Genomic DNA, 17975 nt, shown 5'->3' on the forward strand with positions numbered 1-17975 from the left:
GTATTTTTTTTAATATATTGTATTAATTTTATTTTTGATACTTTTTACATATCTGATTAGGGTGCAAAAGGTCAAGGGCTAGAGGAAAGTGGATGTGACCATTGTTTTTGACATTCTCTTTTTTTTCCTTCCTTTATCTTGCGGGGAGGGGAGAGGGAGGGGAAGAAGCCACACCCAGCCTCCTAACCATCCCAGGGTCCCGGATGTGGGGCATGCTCCAAGGGTCCTGCTCAAATAGTTTTGATAGCTCAACAGTTCTGTATTGCTGCCAAACTCACCACTCCAATCATGCTGAAATCTCTCCCAGAATCCATCCTGGTTCTCATTCGCACCAGTGGGATTGGCAACCCAACAGGGAGGTGCCCACTGTTTCCCTGCTGGGTCCACTCCCACTCCTAGATCTTGCACTCTCCAGGTGGTACTGAAGTTTAGCTTGACAGTTCCCTCCTCCCCTGGTGCCAGCATCTGCCAGCTGGTGCTGTGGCAAAGCCCAACCAACCCTCACCCCCCTCTTGCTTATGCATGTACCAGTAGGTACAGTCTGCCCAGCCTGACTTGTCCCCGATCCAGCCTACATGCAGGTGTTGTAGCCCTGCCCGGCCTGGTCTGCCCCCAACCCCAGCTCTTATATTCTCCAGTGGGAATAGTGGTCCAGCAGGGGATCTCCCTGCAGCCCCCCTATCTGGTTTGCCCACTTTCCCCCAAGTCTCACTTGTGATGCAGGCAATAGAACAGTCAAATTGCTGATCTAATATTATTGACACGGCTTGTTTTGTGCAGTCAGAATAAAGTGTACTATTCTTCTAGACTCCAACCCATGTCAGTTTACACACTATCAAATACTGGCAAACAGCCATGAATTATAGAGGTATGTGGTGAGAGTTTTAGAGAAGTCACATCTCTCGGGGTTGTTTCATATCACACTAACCTTAGAGTCAATCATTGCATCCAATTAAGCTTAGTGTTAGGTGGAAATTTTGCACAATAACAGCATTTTACTTTGTTTCTGTTCATCATGATTAATGAAACAGAAGAACCACTGATGTATTCAGAAACATTTATAATCGGAATTGGATCGGAATGGTCACTGTGAGTTATCTGGAATCCAGCTAGCAAAAATGTGATCGAATGAGGGAACGTTACCAGGTTCTAGCCTTTGGTCAAGCTGAAGGTTAGACTGTTTCTTCCTCACTACCAATATTTAAGTCTCTCACCATCAATTCCAGGTCTTCCTTCTGTGGAACCATACTGTGATGTTTTCCAAGAAACTTGCCTTCATAGTCATAGCCAAACCAGCGTGGAGGATCACTGGAGTTGTATTCCACCTGCTGGACGATGGCAGACATCTTCTTAGCTCCCTCCCTGTAAAAACGATGGTTTGCATTAATTCCACCATGCATCGCAGCTGCAGAGCAATGTTGGGAGTTGAGCTTGCCGTCCTAAGTCAGATTCACTGTAGTGCTCTCTCAACTCACTGATCAGGGGAGGTACAGATAATTGTACATCTTCAGATTCCAGATGCTTACTCGCCTGCTGATGCAGCCGGCTCATGAGAGCTCCTTGAACAAGCAGTGACTGCGTGAGGACACTGCATGTGGCCAGAGTGGTCACACTGAGCTCATCCAGTTCCAGTGCTCCAGTAACACCCCTCCCTTACACCCCTGCACCCCTGCCTGGTATTGCTGGTTTCTTTGACGCAAAGAGGACCCTAGCCATCTACCTAGGAAGCCCGAGCAGGCTCGGGGGCAGGAAACCCTGCCAGAGTCTACACATGCTTGTTGCACCTGGGAGCTTCATTGGTTCTCCTTGTTGGTTGTGAAACATAGAGACAGGGAGAGATCTGCCGTCTGCTGGCTCACTCCTCAAATGTCCACAACACACCAAGGCAAAGGTATCCAGAACTGCATTGCAGATCTCCCATGCGGGTAGCAGGGGCCCCATTCCCTGAGCCATCATCTGCTGCCTCTCAGGGTGCACACGAATGGGATGCTGGAATCTGAAGAGCAGCAGGGACAAGTGTGTTCTGAGTGATGCATTCTTACCTGGAGATAAGCCTGCAGTATTGCATCTTCAGGATCCGGAGTTGTTTGCAGCCCAGCTGAAGATCCTCAAGAACTTGGTCAGTAAGCAGGATGCACCCAGAGATGTCCAAAATGTGCAGGTAGTGGCATTTCGCTGACAGCATCTCCATCGCAGAGTCAGTGATCTGAAAACACAAGCCAAGAGAAACACTGATATTCAAATGGCATACCTTGGCAATACAGCCCCACTGGACTGCTGCGATAGTATGATATCCCAGACCAGCTGGCTTAATCAACATTAAATGCTTTACTTCTCACAGTTGTGGAAGCTGGGAAGTCCAAGGACAAGGTCAGAATCAAGCTCAGGGTTAAAATGTCAGCAGATCGGTTACCTGATGAAGTTGCTTTTCCTGTCTGCAGGTGTCTGCCTCCTCGCTGGGTTATCCCAAGGAAATCGGCACTAGTTGCCCCTTCTTATCTAAGACCTGATCCCATCCTGGGGACTCCTGACTCACGACCTGTCTTATTCCTGTTTGCCTTCCAAAAACCCTACCACCTCCTACTGTCACGAAAGAACTTAGGATTCCAACCTATGGAGGTGAGGAGATAGTCCATCGTGAAGAGAATCAGAAGTCCTGTCTGTCACACAGCTTGTCGCATGGTGGGACTAAATTAGTGGTCTGCCCTCAGCTCACAAAATGTTTGTCTCAAATGGCACCACTAGAATTTATCATCTCTGTGAATCTGTGACCGTCCCCTGGTTTGAGTAGGAAAGTTCATCAGTGTTTCATTCGTTATGAATTACTTATGAATTATCACAGAGGCAGGATTTGGCTTTCAACTTAAAATCCACCCTATGGCCTCACTGCTTTGGATACATGTTTAACAGCTTTGTGCTTCCCACAACCATAAACTGCCTATCTCCCAAAGCTAATCTGCAGATGACTGTCACAAAAGGTCTGGATGTCTTTGCTGATCTTTTTCTATAAGCAAGATGGACTGGGAGCATCGCACATGAATGTTGGCTGAAATCCCTCACCGCTGCATTTCTGACCCAGCTCCCTGCTAATGCGCCTGGAAGGCAACAGAAGATGGCCTGAGAACGTGGAACCCTGCCACCCATGTGGGAAACCCAGATGGATTTCTTGGATGCTGGCCCAGCCATTTAAGGAGCAAGCGAGAGGATGGAAGGATTCTCTCTCCTCTCTCTCTCTCTCTCTCCCTTTCAAATCAATAAAATAAATCTTAAAGGAAGGTAAAGTTGCTGATTCTGGAAAGAGAAAAGCAGATGAAACAAATGTGGGGAGATAGCAGTAGTGGAAACTGCATACACTTTGCAAATCCTATTCTCGCAAATTCTGTGCGTCTGTCCGGGTGTTCCTCTGGGGTTATTCAATGCCATTTTTGTTTTTGTTTTCCACTTACTTTTGCAGAGTCTAGCTTTAAAATTTATAGCTAAACTGAGACTTATTGTAGAATCAAACAGATCTTTTTTACCCCCAAGGGATTTTTCTTCCAACTGGATTGAATTTTTCATTTTAAATATTTGAACATTCTAAAACACATAAGCCGTGAGGTTTGGCTCTTGCTTTTTTAATGCAAAGTTAAATGTGTATGTGGTAGTGGGGGTGGGGGTGATGCAGAAAAGCCCTTCAGTTTAAAATGTACAGTTGTATGTGTGTGTGTAAAAATTGATGTCATTATCTGACCTGCTTCCTGAACATGCGCAGGAAGCTCAACATTTGCAATTGATTCTCCATGCTGGGTGGCTCGCGGAGGGTCTGATGGCATCAAGGACAAAAGTAAAACACCCTCAGAATTCTGGGTGGAAAAGGACCCCAAGGGGTCCAAGGAGGCCACAGCAGGTGGAGCTCAGGCTGGTAGGTGTTGAATGATGCTGGGAGGATTGGACATGGGCCTGACTGTTCCTGTGGATGACATGCTCAATTTGCTCAGTGCCTGACGTCGCATCGCTGGAGTTTGAAGACTGAGGGCCGGGATGTGGAATGGAGTTGATTTGACTGCATTCTTTTTTAGTTAATTGAAATATTTTATTTATTTATTTGAAAAGCAGAGTTGGAGTGGAAGAGAGGGAACCTTCCATCCACTAGTTCATTTACCAAATGGCCCCAGGCAAAGCCAGGTCCCAGAAACTCCATCTGGAGTTCCATGAGTGTGCAGGAGGGTTCCATGAGTGTGCAGCTAGTAGATGTCACCTACACGGACGCCTACTCTCCCTGGCATCCCAGGTTGGCCTTTACCAACATATTGGTCCTGGTTAGGGGTAATTCTGTCAAATAGTTATGCAAGATTTCCATAGGATTAAATGAGATGATGCATTTGACCAATGTCTGCATACGGTAAACATTTGATAAATAGTAGCTATAGCTATGATCCTTCATCTCTTTTGCCAATAATCTATGAGATTTTAGCTTTGTTTCTCCCCTGACCCCAGATACAGGGGGGGAAAATGATGATATTAGTGTGGAAACAATGGTATTACTCACTTTCCTATAGCCCTTGACCCTTTGTACCCTATTGAACCAAGTAAGATTATTTAAAAAAAAAAAAAAGTCCAATATTAAACAAAAAGAACTGTAATCTTGACCCTGCTGCCTCCTCCTCTGCTGGCCAGCACAATTAACTGTGGGAGTTGCATGAGATTTTTGCACTGTTGTCCCAGCACAGCTGCCACACACTGGGCAGCACAGAAGCTGATCTTGCAGACTAGCTTCAGCATGGGTCAACTTGAGTTGGAGTGACGGTCAGAGTGGAAGATGGCACTTCCCGAACACATTTTTTTTTAAGTTTTCTTGTTAATCCATATTTTCCCTGTCCGTTTTCATTTTATTTTCTTCCTTGAAGACCTTTCCACCTGATAGTCTTTGCCTATAGGTTCACGATAAAGGTGGGCAGGGGGCAGCTGGGAGAAGTTGTAAGTGCAGGAGTGGGGATTCTCTAAACCCTAGTGGAATGACAATCAAGACGGGTGATTCCGTTGGGAAACTCCCTAAAGTCAATAGTTTTAGAGCTAGTCAAAGTCCCCAGAGGCAAGATGTTGCAATCTTTTGCCTGGAGAAAATAAAATTAAAAAAAAAAATATCTGGCAGCCAAGTTCTCGATGTGGGATTGGAAAAAGTAATCCAATAACTCTGCACTCACCCTTCAGGCACTGCATTCCCTCTGGCCTGTCATCCCCAGCGGTCATCAGCTACACAGGGTGTCTCCCAAAGCACTGTCCCTATTTTTTTGTGCGTTACTATCTCTGGAGCAACGAGTCTCTGGCGGGAGTCTGGAGACATTGCCAGACATCTGTCTAACAGGACTGGAAGTATGAGGACTGGGTGTAGCTGACAGTAAGGATACAAAGGGCAGGGGTGCTGGTCAACACCACGCAGTGCACGGGTCACCCCCCGCCACACACACACACACATCGCTGCAAAAGGTGATCATGCCAGAAATATCCAAGGGTCAGGATAGAGAAGCCTGGAGCGAGGAAATAGATCTCCAGGCTTTTTGGGGGGTTAAACTGCCCAAAGGTGACATATCTAGCAATCTAGGTATGTCTCTCTTATTTTTGCTTTGCCCTTAAATCAAAGAGAAAATTAGATTTTTAAAAATGCTCTCCCTGCTGTTAGCTTTAAGATTCAAAGCTGTCTTTGATCTAATAAACTAATCCCTCTATTTTCAAACTTCCCTCTCACTCTTCCTACGTAGTTCTGGTAGGAACTCAAGAGGAGTGCTGTCATGTGTGTATTTATTGGGTTATCCACATTAATTCCAAGGTCTCTATTTATTAACATGAGGGTATGTCTGTAGCATAGTAAGAGAGAAGAAATTCGATTGCAATGGATTTTGGAATGTATGATTCTATTTTTTTAACAAAGGAAAGTACAAACGTTTTATAATCATTTCTGATCTCTTTGTACACAGAAAAACATCTAGAAATTAAGTACACATTGCCAACCATGGATATGTCTAAGCAGTGACATAATGGGATTTTTACTTTCTTCCAGAAACTTTTATACTTAGTTTCAATTTTTCTGCAAATGATTACATATTTCTTTTATATGCATATGCCAAGAAAAATGATTAAATACTTGAAAAGAAGACAAAAAGATGACTGTATGCCCTTTTGGCATAATACTGGAATACTAGTTAACTGATCCACCTAGGGAATCCCGTAGAGAAATGGCCATTTATCAGCCAGCGAGGCCAAAACCCAGTGAAGCTACAGATTAATATATAATATTTTGCTCCAGGAGAGATGTAAATTTTTTTTCTATCTGGCAGAAACTATATACTTGAGGCCATAGTTTTATTGCTTTGCAAGGACGTTAACCAATTTTCGATCTCGCCTAAATAATGCAACACTCTCTGTTCAGTTCCAATAAACATTAAACCGATCCAGTGTTGAACGTACTGGCTTTATCAATTTGATTATTTTGTCATTGGTGAGTTAAGCAAATCTTTAACACATGTTTGTACTTGTACTAGGGTGTTTTTTTTAAAAATCATTTTTAATGTGCTTTGCCACACAAATGAATCACAAAGCAATTCCCAGTGTGGTGGGAGAAAAAGAATATCTCTGACATGGCAAAGAAAACAAGTTCTAGGGAAGAGTCCAGCCGCTGGCTGCACCCTGCCTGGGTTCCTTGGCCAGGGTTCTGTTAGACCTTTTGAAGCTCTGACCCCACTCACCTTAGGACAGCCAGCAATGTTGAGAGATGTGAGGTTGACACAGTAAATGGCCAATGCTTTGATAATCTCATCTGACAGCTGGGGGCAATAAGAGACATCCAAGTGTTCCAAGTTTCGTGAGCTTTTGCAGAAAATCTGCAAGAAATTTCAAGGTCAAAGGTTTCACTTTCTTTTGCTAGTCTGTTATTCAAGCGCTGCATATACCTGGAGCCATCTTAGCTATAGCAGTTCCCTTGGTTATAGACAAAAGTCTCTGAAATAGAAATGTGTCCTGTTTCCAATACAGGGAACAAAACTCAGACTTTAAATGTCTGTACAGTGCAAGATATTCACACACCAATTAACCACTTGGCAATACGCAGATTCTAACAAAATGTAAGTCTTCCTGAAGTTAGACTTGATGACATTGAATTACATGGTCCGTAATTACCAGGATTATATCCAGCCGAATAACCTAAGGGAAAACTTTCCAATCTTCACTGTCTTCTCCTGGTTTTTGGGAAAAACAACGCTATTTTGAAACTGCAACATGTTCCTCTGTAATGTCTTAGGCTAGCAAAGGACCTGGAAGTCACTGGCAAGTCTTCTCTTTATCTCATTAGCTTCTAATATTCATTCTACTTTCCAGTAAAAGTAGAACTGGATGAGCAAAGCAATCCATGAGGAAACACCAGCTGAAAGTTAAGAGCTTGGTAACCACACAAGAACAAAAAGATCCACAAGAGGAAACTGAACGGTATTGGGATTCATGACCAACTCAAGGTTATACTTCTAGGGCATGACCCCGGCCGGAAGTTTTAAGAATAATAATTAAGTACGTGTGCGTAATCTTCCCAGGAGTTTTGCCTCATTTTGAAACAGCTCTTGGAGTTCTCAACTAGAGACCCCAGCCAATGATAACTTACCATCCATTGTATTGTTTCGGCCTTAAGCAAGACTGGAAAGAACTAGGTACCCAGCTCTTTTGTAGAACAAGTTAACAGCAAGAAAGGAAGGGTGGCAACATCACAGAAATGACTACAACTGTGGCATCCCGCAGAGAGCTTGCCACTGTGTCCCCTACAGAGTGTCTCCTGGGGTAAAACAGCAGCGACACCCATAGAGAGGGTGCTTGCGCAGGTTATAAAATAACCCTCATATACCTGAGAGGGCCCCTAACACAAAATGGGTTTCTCTAGCTAGCGGTGATGTTGTCTACTGCTCATAGGTTTGAGAGATGCCATCGCATCGTTTAATACTTGGCACAGAGCAAACACTCTACCAAATTCTCCAGCACCTTACCTTCAGCAACACATTTGTACACTAAACTTTGAACCACACAGAGATTATTAACTCCTCCATCCCCCAAATTAGCTCATCCATGCCAATCTATGAGGCATGCCCTATTTTCTATCAAGGAGATACAACATAGGGGCTATAATTAATAACCCAAGGATTGTGTATTTGAAAATGGCCAAGAGCAGATGTTTCAAGACGCTCATTCCCAAGGTTGTTCATTCACAATGTAACCATTTTGATTCACAGATCACGTTTCCCTCTTTTTAAAAAGGATTTTATTTATTTATTTTATGTGGAAGGCAGATTTTTGCACAGAAAGAAGGAGCGATACAAAGAAACTCTTCCATCACTGGCACACTCCACAAATGGCCATAATGCCCAGAGCTGAGCTGATCTGAAGCCAGGAACCAGGAGCTTCCTGAGTCTCCCACGTGAGTGCCTGGTGCCACGGACTTGAGCCATGCTCTGCTTCTTCCCCAGGCCACAAGCAGGGAGCTGGATCAGAAGTGAGCGGCCCGGACATGACTCAAAGTGGCACCCAGATGAGATGCCAGTGCAACAGGCTGAGGATTAGCCTACGTGCCAGCCTCCAGTCTTTGAACTCTTTCAGTGGTTTTAAGCAATCATATAGTTTATGAAAAACAAGCCTAAGCTGCGTGATGCACGAATGGTACCACCCACATCCTTTGAAAATCTGAGACACAAGGGTTGGTCCAAGGCTTGACATTAGGGTTTAAGGATTAAAGTCAGAGTTTTTTCCTCTCTTATAATTCACATTTTCCTTAGAGACATGAAACTTAAATCTGCGGGCCTGTTTCAACAGAATCATTCAAAAAAATCTCATTTTGTAGATAAGAAAACCATAATGGGAAAATGCTGGCTTCTGTCCTAATGAATGAGCCATGCATCAATACCGCTGATCTTCCCGTCTTGGAAAAGTCACCCTAGGTTTCTTCCAAGTCAAATCTCTTCCTCGTGAAGATAGAGAAAAGACACAAAAATGATCAAATTTGCTCCTTCCTTCCATGTTAGCCAGTTCTGCTGTGGGTTAGCAGCTTAAAAGACAACTTCCAAACCTCTCAGAGACTTAAATTTGTCCTCCCACTCTGGATCTTCTGAGCTGAGTCACCAGTGGGGCTTAAGACAGGGCATGGGGCGAAATTGATTCAGCCAATAAAAGATCTCTCTCTCTCTCTCCTCTCTCTCTCTCTTTCTGTATCCCTCTCTAACTCAGACTTTCAAGTAAAAAAATTTTAAATAAATAAATAAGAAATACAGACTTAAACTAACAGCAGAAATGTGGGCTTCTTTATGTGTTTTCGCTGCCTTATTTATGTGATCCTCAACCTGACAGGCTGTGTGTAGTTTTTGGCAGATTTCATCTTAACACAGGCTGATTTAATGTTCTAGGGGCAGCTGGGGTGGGGCGGTGAGGGCAGCCTCCTATGGACTGTCTTCCTTTTAACGTGTTCTGATAAAGTTGTGCTCTGAGGCTGTCCGACAGGAAAATACCAGATGTGCACATTCCTTCAGCAAATTCAGAACTTCAGCTGTCCAAGAGTGCTTCTCCCCGCAGGGAGAGGTGGGCAAGAAGCCAGCCATGGTGGTGTGGGGTGTTGCTAGCTCCGACTGTTTCTCGGCCAAGACATCATGGTGCCCATGACTCCAGTATCCCCCTGGAACCTTACAAACAATGGGAAACTGACAAGCTGTTAGATCGCACAGGCTTTGAAGTCGGGTCAATTTCTAGCATCCATTGTACTGCCTCTACAATTGGAAACACTCCAGTGCAGCGGGAACAGAGAATCTTGAGCTTGTGTCTCTGGCTCATCATCTTTGAACAAGGATCTTGGCAAGACTCACCTCTGACTCCCAGTGGGTTCCAGGTGCCCTAGGTCTCCTGGGCTGTGTCATTCTATTCTAATCATTCTATTCTAATGTTTAGAAGATCATTCTTGGCATGGACCATCACTCAGCACACAGATTTTTGTAACAAAGCTCTTAACTGTTCCCTGGTTCCTGGAGATGGAATTCTGAGATACTCCCTGTCTGGAATTCCATGACAGCAACCATTTAGTTCCCTCTCTCAAGGCTGTCAACACAGTTACAAGCACCAGATCCTCTGAAGTCTTCACAAACATGGTAGTTCATTATTTTCCAATAGTAGCCTGGAGTATTACATGGCAGGAAAGAGTTGTTTTTTTTTTTTTTTTTCCCCTGCACAATGTGATCAATACAGAAAGAATCCAAAATGTCTGAATGTCTCGCCTCTCCCTACGGGAGATTTCAGAGTTTCTGCTGCCCTAAAAGCAAGTGATTAAGGCCATTTTGTAAAGGAATTCTCTGTTGGCTGTTTTCCCTTGCAAGCCATAATCGAACTTTATCCCTGGAGAGAAGGTGGAGTTCCTGAAATCTTATTCTTCAGTTGTTCCAGGATGACTTCATGTTGGAAATCAAACAGGAATCAAAGTTGACTTTAAAAAAAAAAAAAGCGTTGCTGTCAGCAGCAAAGACAACTCATCCGTCGTGGCATCACAGTACACGGCAAAAGTCTACCAAAATCAATGTTGGCTGAACATTCTAGAGTCAGGCAACCAGCAAGACTGATGGATGAGAATCTTCCAGAAAGAACATTCTATTACTAGTTAGAAAGATTAATTATCTAAAGTAAGTGTAGAAGCTCAGAACAGAGTCACTGGAGAGGTTACCCTTTGGACCAGCAGTTAAAGTGCTGGCTAACAGCCCACATAGCATACTGCAGTACCTGAGTTCAAGACCCAGTTCTGGCTTCCAAGGCCAGCAGACCCAAGATGGTGGTAGGTGGTGATTCAGTCTTTGGGCTCCTGCCTCCCATGTGCCCCATTCCCAATGCTGGAATTTAGAGAGTGAACTAGTGCTGGAGAGCTCTCTTGCTCTCTCTCTGCCAAAAAAAAAAAAAAAAAAGAATCATTGGAAAGTCATCCAGTTCTTGCTCTTAAGCCACATGAACTCAACTTCTGCTATACCCTAGAGACCAGTGCTCCAAAGAGACTGGCCACAGGCCATTCTGGGAAGGAAAGTTCAGATAGGACCATTGCTAGATAAGGCTGAGGCTTCTGGGAGTTTCTAACCTTAGTCACCATGCCACAAAGAACTCTACGTTCGTTTGAACAATTTCAAATCTTGGCTACAGGTAGTTCAGGGTGTGGGCACGGGGAATACTGAACCCTTGGTTGCCACTTAGACCACCTGGGACAGATTCACGTTTAGAGAGCCACCTGACTGATCGGGCCAGATGCACAGCAGCGGATCTTGCTCTGTTGCTCTCCCAACTAGGAAGCGACTCACGATTTAACCCCACCTATATGGCCCTCTTTCTAGATCTCTCTTCTCTATTTCCCCTCTCTATTTGTAAAACCACACAAATCTGAACTTCAAATAAAAGTCAGTAATCCACAGGGGTGGGCATTCAGTACGACAGTTAAGGTCACTGCTGGCTTGCCTGCACCTCATGCCTGAGTACCTGGAGTCCAACTTCCTGTTCTACTCCGGATCCCAACTTCCTGTTCATGAACACGCTCTTGAAAGGCAGTGGTGATGTTTCTGGTGGTTGGGTGTCTGCCACCCCTGAGAAAGTCTCGGGCTGCGTGTTCCGGCTCTTGGTTTTGACCTAACCAAACTCTGGGGAAGTGTTTTGGGGGGAGTAAATTGGCAGATAAGAGCTCTCTGTTTATCTTTCAACCTGCTTTTCAAATACATAAATTAATATATGTTTTAAGGTTTGTAATCAAAGAGTTTTTAAAAACACAATGACAGTTAAAGATGAAATGAGCATATTATCTCAAATGCTCAAGATCCTGGGACAAAATTGAGGGTCTCAAAAAAGGTGGGGGGAGGTCGTAGATTTTAACATCTCTGCTGCTGCTCTCACCCATGGAGAAAACATTGTCAGGCACTTTTGAGATCATCAGAGAACATGATGCTACTCTGGGCTATGTCATTGAAACTCATCAATAATGTCATTTGCAAGAAATCGGTAAACCAGCCATGAAGAGCCAAAGTCCAAGCTGCACAGAAAATACAGAGCAGGTGAGGCTGGATCTCTCCTCCTGAATGCTTCTTACTTGTGAATGTTTCTTACTTCTCCTGAACACTTCTTCCTTCTGCTCTCCTCTCTCTCATCTCAGAACTCTCCCCCCCAAATCCACAGTCATCTCTGTTGAGAACTCACAGGAACCCAGCTGTGGATTTCAAGAACAATTGTCTAAGTCATCTGAATCTTCTCCTTCCCTCCAAGCCATAAGATCATCCAGGGAATAAAGAACAGGATGCAGGACAGGGCCAGCATGTATAGTATTCTGTGCATGTACATACGAGCATTCATACTGTACATGTTTTAGGACATACGTTTGTCCGTGTGAAGGGTCACCAGTGGAATCTCATTCTCACGCCCTCTCTTACCAACGACTTCAGTATTCTAGCACTGAAATCATCACACATTTTTCTCTAGCTGTGAGACTTTCCCTCACAGGTAATCCCCACACACACAAAAAAAATGCCCTGATTCATAATACATAGATATTACTTCGACATTACAATGGCATTCTCATTCTCAAAAACGAATCAGATTTTTGAACTAGTTAAGGAGAAATAAAAAGTAACCAGAGGAAAGAGCTGGATTTATTCCACAGCTCCCATCCAAAAGGCTAAATAAGACAGAACTTCCAACTGATCTGCTGTTAGCACCACCATTGAAATATGATCCTTTGCCAAACTAGATGATTTGTTATTTAATGAAATTCGTGAAATGCCCAAAGAAAGGATTTCTTAGGAAATGCTAAATTTATTAAATATCTCTTCTAAAACATCTTTTAAGAGCTCCTAATAATTTTAGCTTAACACAGTCACTGAATGGCTTATGTTCTCAGAAAAGAAGAACTCAACTTGGGGAAAGTAACTAAAGCCAGATCCACAAATCAATACATCTGAGGTTCCAGATACTCAATCTGCATGCTCTGTAATTTCCAGTAAAATGAGGTAATATTTTGTTCTTATTATGGCCATGACTATTGCGAAAACCAAGCAGAATGGAAAAAAAAAAAAACCCACTCCATTTTTTTTCATTAAATGCATTACATGGAGTGTAAGGTTTCAATATCTTTTGCTAACAAGACACTTGCCTGTCTCTTTTATGCATAAGCATCTATCCTACCCAATTATTTTTCTCATGCCTTCTACTCCAATGCATCATGCTCCCAAGTATGTTCGAGTAACATCCAGTCCTAATTGTTAAGTACATTTACAATTGTTCAGAGTCCCCACTCCCAGCATTTTCTGGCTTACACTTGCAAAACACTTGTACCTGCAAGACGCTTTTGCACATGGGAAGGCTTTTACCATCCTCTCCTAGCAAAACGCCCTTTACACGTCTGACACAAGGAAGGAAGAGTGAAGGGAAACTGGAAACCAAATCCCACAGGCACGTCAGACCCTGGCGATCCCTGTCAGACTCCAGAGTTTGATTTAACCCGAGTGTATGCACATGCTGATGTATTTCCAATCCACATCTTCCCTGCTGTGATCTAGAAAGTTTGTTCACTGCATACATCATGTTCAACCTCAACTTGTCAATACAGCATCTTGATTACCTGAATCCCAACATCTGTGAATTTGCTACAGTCAGAGAGAGAAAGTTCCTTCAGTTTTTTGTGTCTCGAAAGCAGTATCAAACCCTAAAAAATACAAAGAGTATTTGGCAATTATAAATCAGCCCAGGAAGCAGATATCCAAAAATCACGTGTGAAATCTAACGAGATGAAGACAACCAGTGCAAATCGGGGGAAAAAAAAAAAACAGCTTTTATCTTACATCTTTTCACAATTCTCAACCCCCATTTTGGCGGTTAGGACCATGTTACTTGGATAAATCCACATCATACATTTCCAAACCACGTAGACAAGAGCAATGTTTATTTCCCACTCTATGATTCTGGAGCCAAGTAGCAGAGAAAAATGTCAAAACCGGAATATAGATTTGTGCTTTGAAAAAAAAACATTTACAGGACTTACACGTTATTGATCTCAAGTACAGCATTTCAGCCATAATTGAAAATAGGTTATGGACATGTTAGGTACCAATTTTCCCTCTGGTTGCCCAGACGAGATCCCTTCATGAATAATAATGGTAACGATAATTATATGAATAATGATAATAACAAGAAGGGGGAAGTCCAAATAGGAATTGACTGGCGTTGCGGTACAGTGGGTAAAGCCACCCGTGGTGGTGGCATCCCATATGGGCTGCCAGTTCATATACTGGCTGCCCATTTCTGATCCAACTCCATGCCAACGGACTGGAAAAAGCCACAGAAGATAGCCTAAAAAAATTAGGATCCCTGCGCCCATTCAGGAGACCAGATGAAGCCCCTGGCTCCAGCCTGACCTAGCCCTGGCCACTGTGGCCATTTGGAGAGCAAACCAGCAGTTAGAATTTCTCTCTCTCTCTCTGTCTTTCCTCCCCTCTCTCTTTCTGTAACTCTTTTATATAAGTAAATCTTTTTATTTTTTTGTAAAGGCTCAAGTAGATGAGAAGGAACCAATTAACCATTATTGAAACCAATTTCTAGTTTCCTTTCACAGTTCCACGCACACTACTCCAAAATAAAATCAGTTCGCTTATTCTTCTAACTTTATTGTGACTATGGATTCTTTTGCAAGGAACACATGGTGTCTTCTGTCTCCCATTTCAAAAACAAAGAGTGACAAAACCCTGCGCAGTCACTGAATGTGGTCTGGGTTCCAGGTGTGGATACTCATTTATTCATGTTAGAAAAACTGGAACAGTTAAGTTGTTCTCCCAGTAGAAACCAAATTATTTGAACAATTCCAAGAAGGGAGGTAAACTTTGTCTCTTTGTCCTCTATCTGTCCATAGTCAAGTATAGTTTATTATCCTCTGGAGAATAAGGCCTATGGAGTCATCTCTGCAGTTTGCACTTGGATTTTTGCCTTGATGCAGGCAAGACAGAATTTTTCAAGGTGAATCTTTAAAGGACATTTGGTTGCTAGGATATTTGATAGTTTACGTGTTCATATGATGTCCACAGAAATCTTGTACTGATCAAGATCCACAACCGTGTCGGTCAATGTTGAAAAAAGTGAGGATGCTCAAAGGTCCATCAGCTGATGACAAGGTAAGTGCAGTGTGCACTGTCCGTAGATGGAACCACATGTTAGTCATGAAAAGATGCACGCTGCTGTAAGAACAAACCTTGAAAACACTGCGGTAAAGAAAAAGAAGTCGGATCCCAATGGCTACACATTGTATGATTCTATGTGGCAAATATCTAGAAATAGGAAGTAGACTGCAGGTTGTCTAGGGTGAACCAGAAGGTGGGACAGAAATAGGGAAGAGCTGCTTTCAAAAGGGGGTTTCTTTCTGAAGCGATGAAAATGTTCTAGAATTAGATTGTAGTGACCGTTATACAACCAAGTGAAAATACCCAAAGCCACGGAATTGTTTGGTTCATAATCTTAAGTTTTATGATGTGTGAATTTCATCTCAATAAAGATGTTAAGAATGTGAACTGATGCCATTATTATAGAAATATTTATAGAAAGATTTACTTAATAATAAATAAGAAATAAAATACAATCTAAAATAAACAAATAATAATAAATAAAGGCATAATATTTCTAAAAAAAAAAAAGACAATATTCCTACAGCTTTCTTCATACATTTCTGCTAGTGAGCTTTAGACCTGATGACATGGGCAACACCAACGATCATGAACTATCACTGTGTTCATGTGTTGGGCAAGCTCTCCTACGACCTTGTTGCTGGAACTCAACACAACTCTAAAATCAACAGCAACAAAGCAGAACCAGTGGGAAATGAGGCACAGACCACGGGTGCATTCAAATGAGAGAAATATGCAATGCAGCCAAAAAGACCCATGTTTAAAAATGGTTTGAGGTGTGTGTGTGAGAGAGAGAAAGAGAGAGAGAGACTCAGAAGCTTTAAATGTTCTGTCTGGCATCAGAGGCTCATACATGCTCCAAATTCCAAATTAGCAGGTGTTTGGGGAAGCAAGTGACAGTTCCAACCTTTTATGAATCTTCTTTATACCTTGAAAAAGTCTTACACCTCAGATCTTGGGGGGAAAGAAACTCATTCTTAACTCATCATTTAACAAATATTTACCTAGTGGGTATCCTATTGATGAGCTAGAAGCCTGACAGAAGTGTGACAGTCAATGAGGAGCTAAGTTGGCTTCCAGGAACCCAGAGGGTGACCTGGCAGAAAGACATGAAGAGGGGACTGTGACAACCCAACTGAAGGTCAAACTGCACTGTGATGTTTGAGAACGGGACGCTGCAGCCAGCTGTTCTGGCCGCAGAAGGCAGCTTGGAAGAGAGTCAGGAGCAGGGAAGTGTTTGTTGCCAAGGAGATTGTGGAGGCAGGACATTCTAAGCAGAAGAAACAGAAAGTGAAGAGGCAGTGAAAGTATGAAATGGCGTAAGGAACAATTCGGCATGTATTGAAAAAAATTATCTGAAGCTAACCATATAATTCCTCTAAAGGAAGAAACCTTGCAATTTTGCTGTTTGAATACCTGTTGAGTGCTTGAGAGAAAAGTCTTGGGGATTGGGGACTGGCACCACGGTGTAGCAACATTAAGCCTCCACCTGAGGAGCTGGCATTGCATGTGGGCACCAGTTCGAGACCCGGATGCTCCATTTCTGCTCCAGCTCCCTGCTAACCTGCCTGGGAAAGCAACAAAAAGATATATTCTCACAGATGAATTGTGTAATGGAGACTAGCATGCCAGGAAGTGAAAGTACGTTTCAGTATGAATCTCTACTCCCAAATTAAAAAAGAGGACTTCCAATAAAACTATTAAATACACCTTGACAATAAGATACTAGATTTTCTACCATTGCCTTTACCTGCAATGCATTGATACATTTAAACGGCAGAATGTTGGAGTTGTGACTGTTGCTGAAGGACTACAATGTGGTAACAATACAGGGGGAAAGAGAGGGGAGGTGGGAGAGGTGATTGGGGGAATCCTTATACCCCAAAGAACTGCATCATGGAAATTCATCACAAATAAAATCATTTCTTGTTTAAAAGTCTTGAGGGTTGGCATGTGCCCAGATCTCACTCCCACAAGGCACATTGACTGAAGAGTGAGAAGACAGAAGGCTCCAGTGCCAGGGCCCAGTGGGGGAAGAGGGTGGACTGATGTCTGTTGCTCAGGAAGTCCTCGCATCACTGTAAGCTCTGGGAACTCACAGCCATCGTGCGGAGCCCTTGGCTTCTCCAACGCCCATACAAGCACAGCACCTACAGCCGAGCTAATCAGGAGCCCCCTGTGGAAATCTGGTCTGGTGTGCTAGGTCATGTTCACAGACATAACTTCTAGAAGCTGGAGGTCACCTGTGGCAAGAGTATGCAACACGGGCCTGGCATGATGGCTCAATAACCTCGCCTTGTTTACTCCGGTTCGTGTCCCAGCTGTTCCATTTGCCCACATGAGAGGCCTGAAAGATGCTCCTGGCTTTAAATTGGATCAGCTCTGGCTGTTGCAGCCACTTAGTGAGTGAACCAGTGTATGGAAGATATTTCTCTCTGTCTCTTCTTCTCCCTATAAATCTGCCTTTCTAATAAAATTTAAATAAATCTTTTTAAAATGAGAGTAAAACCAAATCTCCTCTGTTGAGGAACTGTGAGCTGGTACAAGAAGGACCATGATGCAAAAAGAGATGAGGCATGCATTTCCCAGAGAGGCACTGCTGGAACAGGTGGCTAGCTAAGAAAGACTTGCAAGGAGGAAAGAGGATTTGACTCGAGCCTTAATCTGTGAGTTTTGACAAGCACAATCATGGAAACGGATGAGGACACTGCAGGAGCAGAGACTTGAGTGGGAATCTGTGAGTCTCTGGACAGTGGTTCAGTGCAGGGTCACAGGGAGCAGTGGGAGGGAAGAGGCAGC

General features: G+C 43.3%; 1 protein-coding gene across 1 annotated transcript in view; it reads right to left on the reverse strand.

Moving 5' to 3' along the window:
* Nucleotides 1–1159: 1159 nt before the first annotated feature.
* The window catches only part of FBXL13 (F-box and leucine rich repeat protein 13), a 127773-nt gene continuing 110957 nt past the window's right edge, over nt 1160–17975 (reverse strand). Inside the window, exons 18-21 of the mRNA XM_040971222.1 lie at nt 13628–13711; nt 6723–6857; nt 2043–2206; nt 1160–1362 (exon numbers count right to left, since the gene is read on the reverse strand). Of these exons, the coding sequence (XP_040827156.1) occupies nt 1173–1362; nt 2043–2206; nt 6723–6857; nt 13628–13711 (573 nt within the window). The 3' untranslated portion in view covers nt 1160–1172. The remainder of the gene's footprint in view (nt 1363–2042; nt 2207–6722; nt 6858–13627; nt 13712–17975) is intronic.

The sequence above is a fragment of the Ochotona curzoniae genome, unplaced genomic scaffold, assembly GCF_017591425.1.
Source record: "Ochotona curzoniae isolate NIBS_2020 unplaced genomic scaffold, NIBS_Ocur_1.0 contig_21, whole genome shotgun sequence".
Taxonomy (NCBI): domain Eukaryota; kingdom Metazoa; phylum Chordata; class Mammalia; order Lagomorpha; family Ochotonidae; genus Ochotona; species Ochotona curzoniae.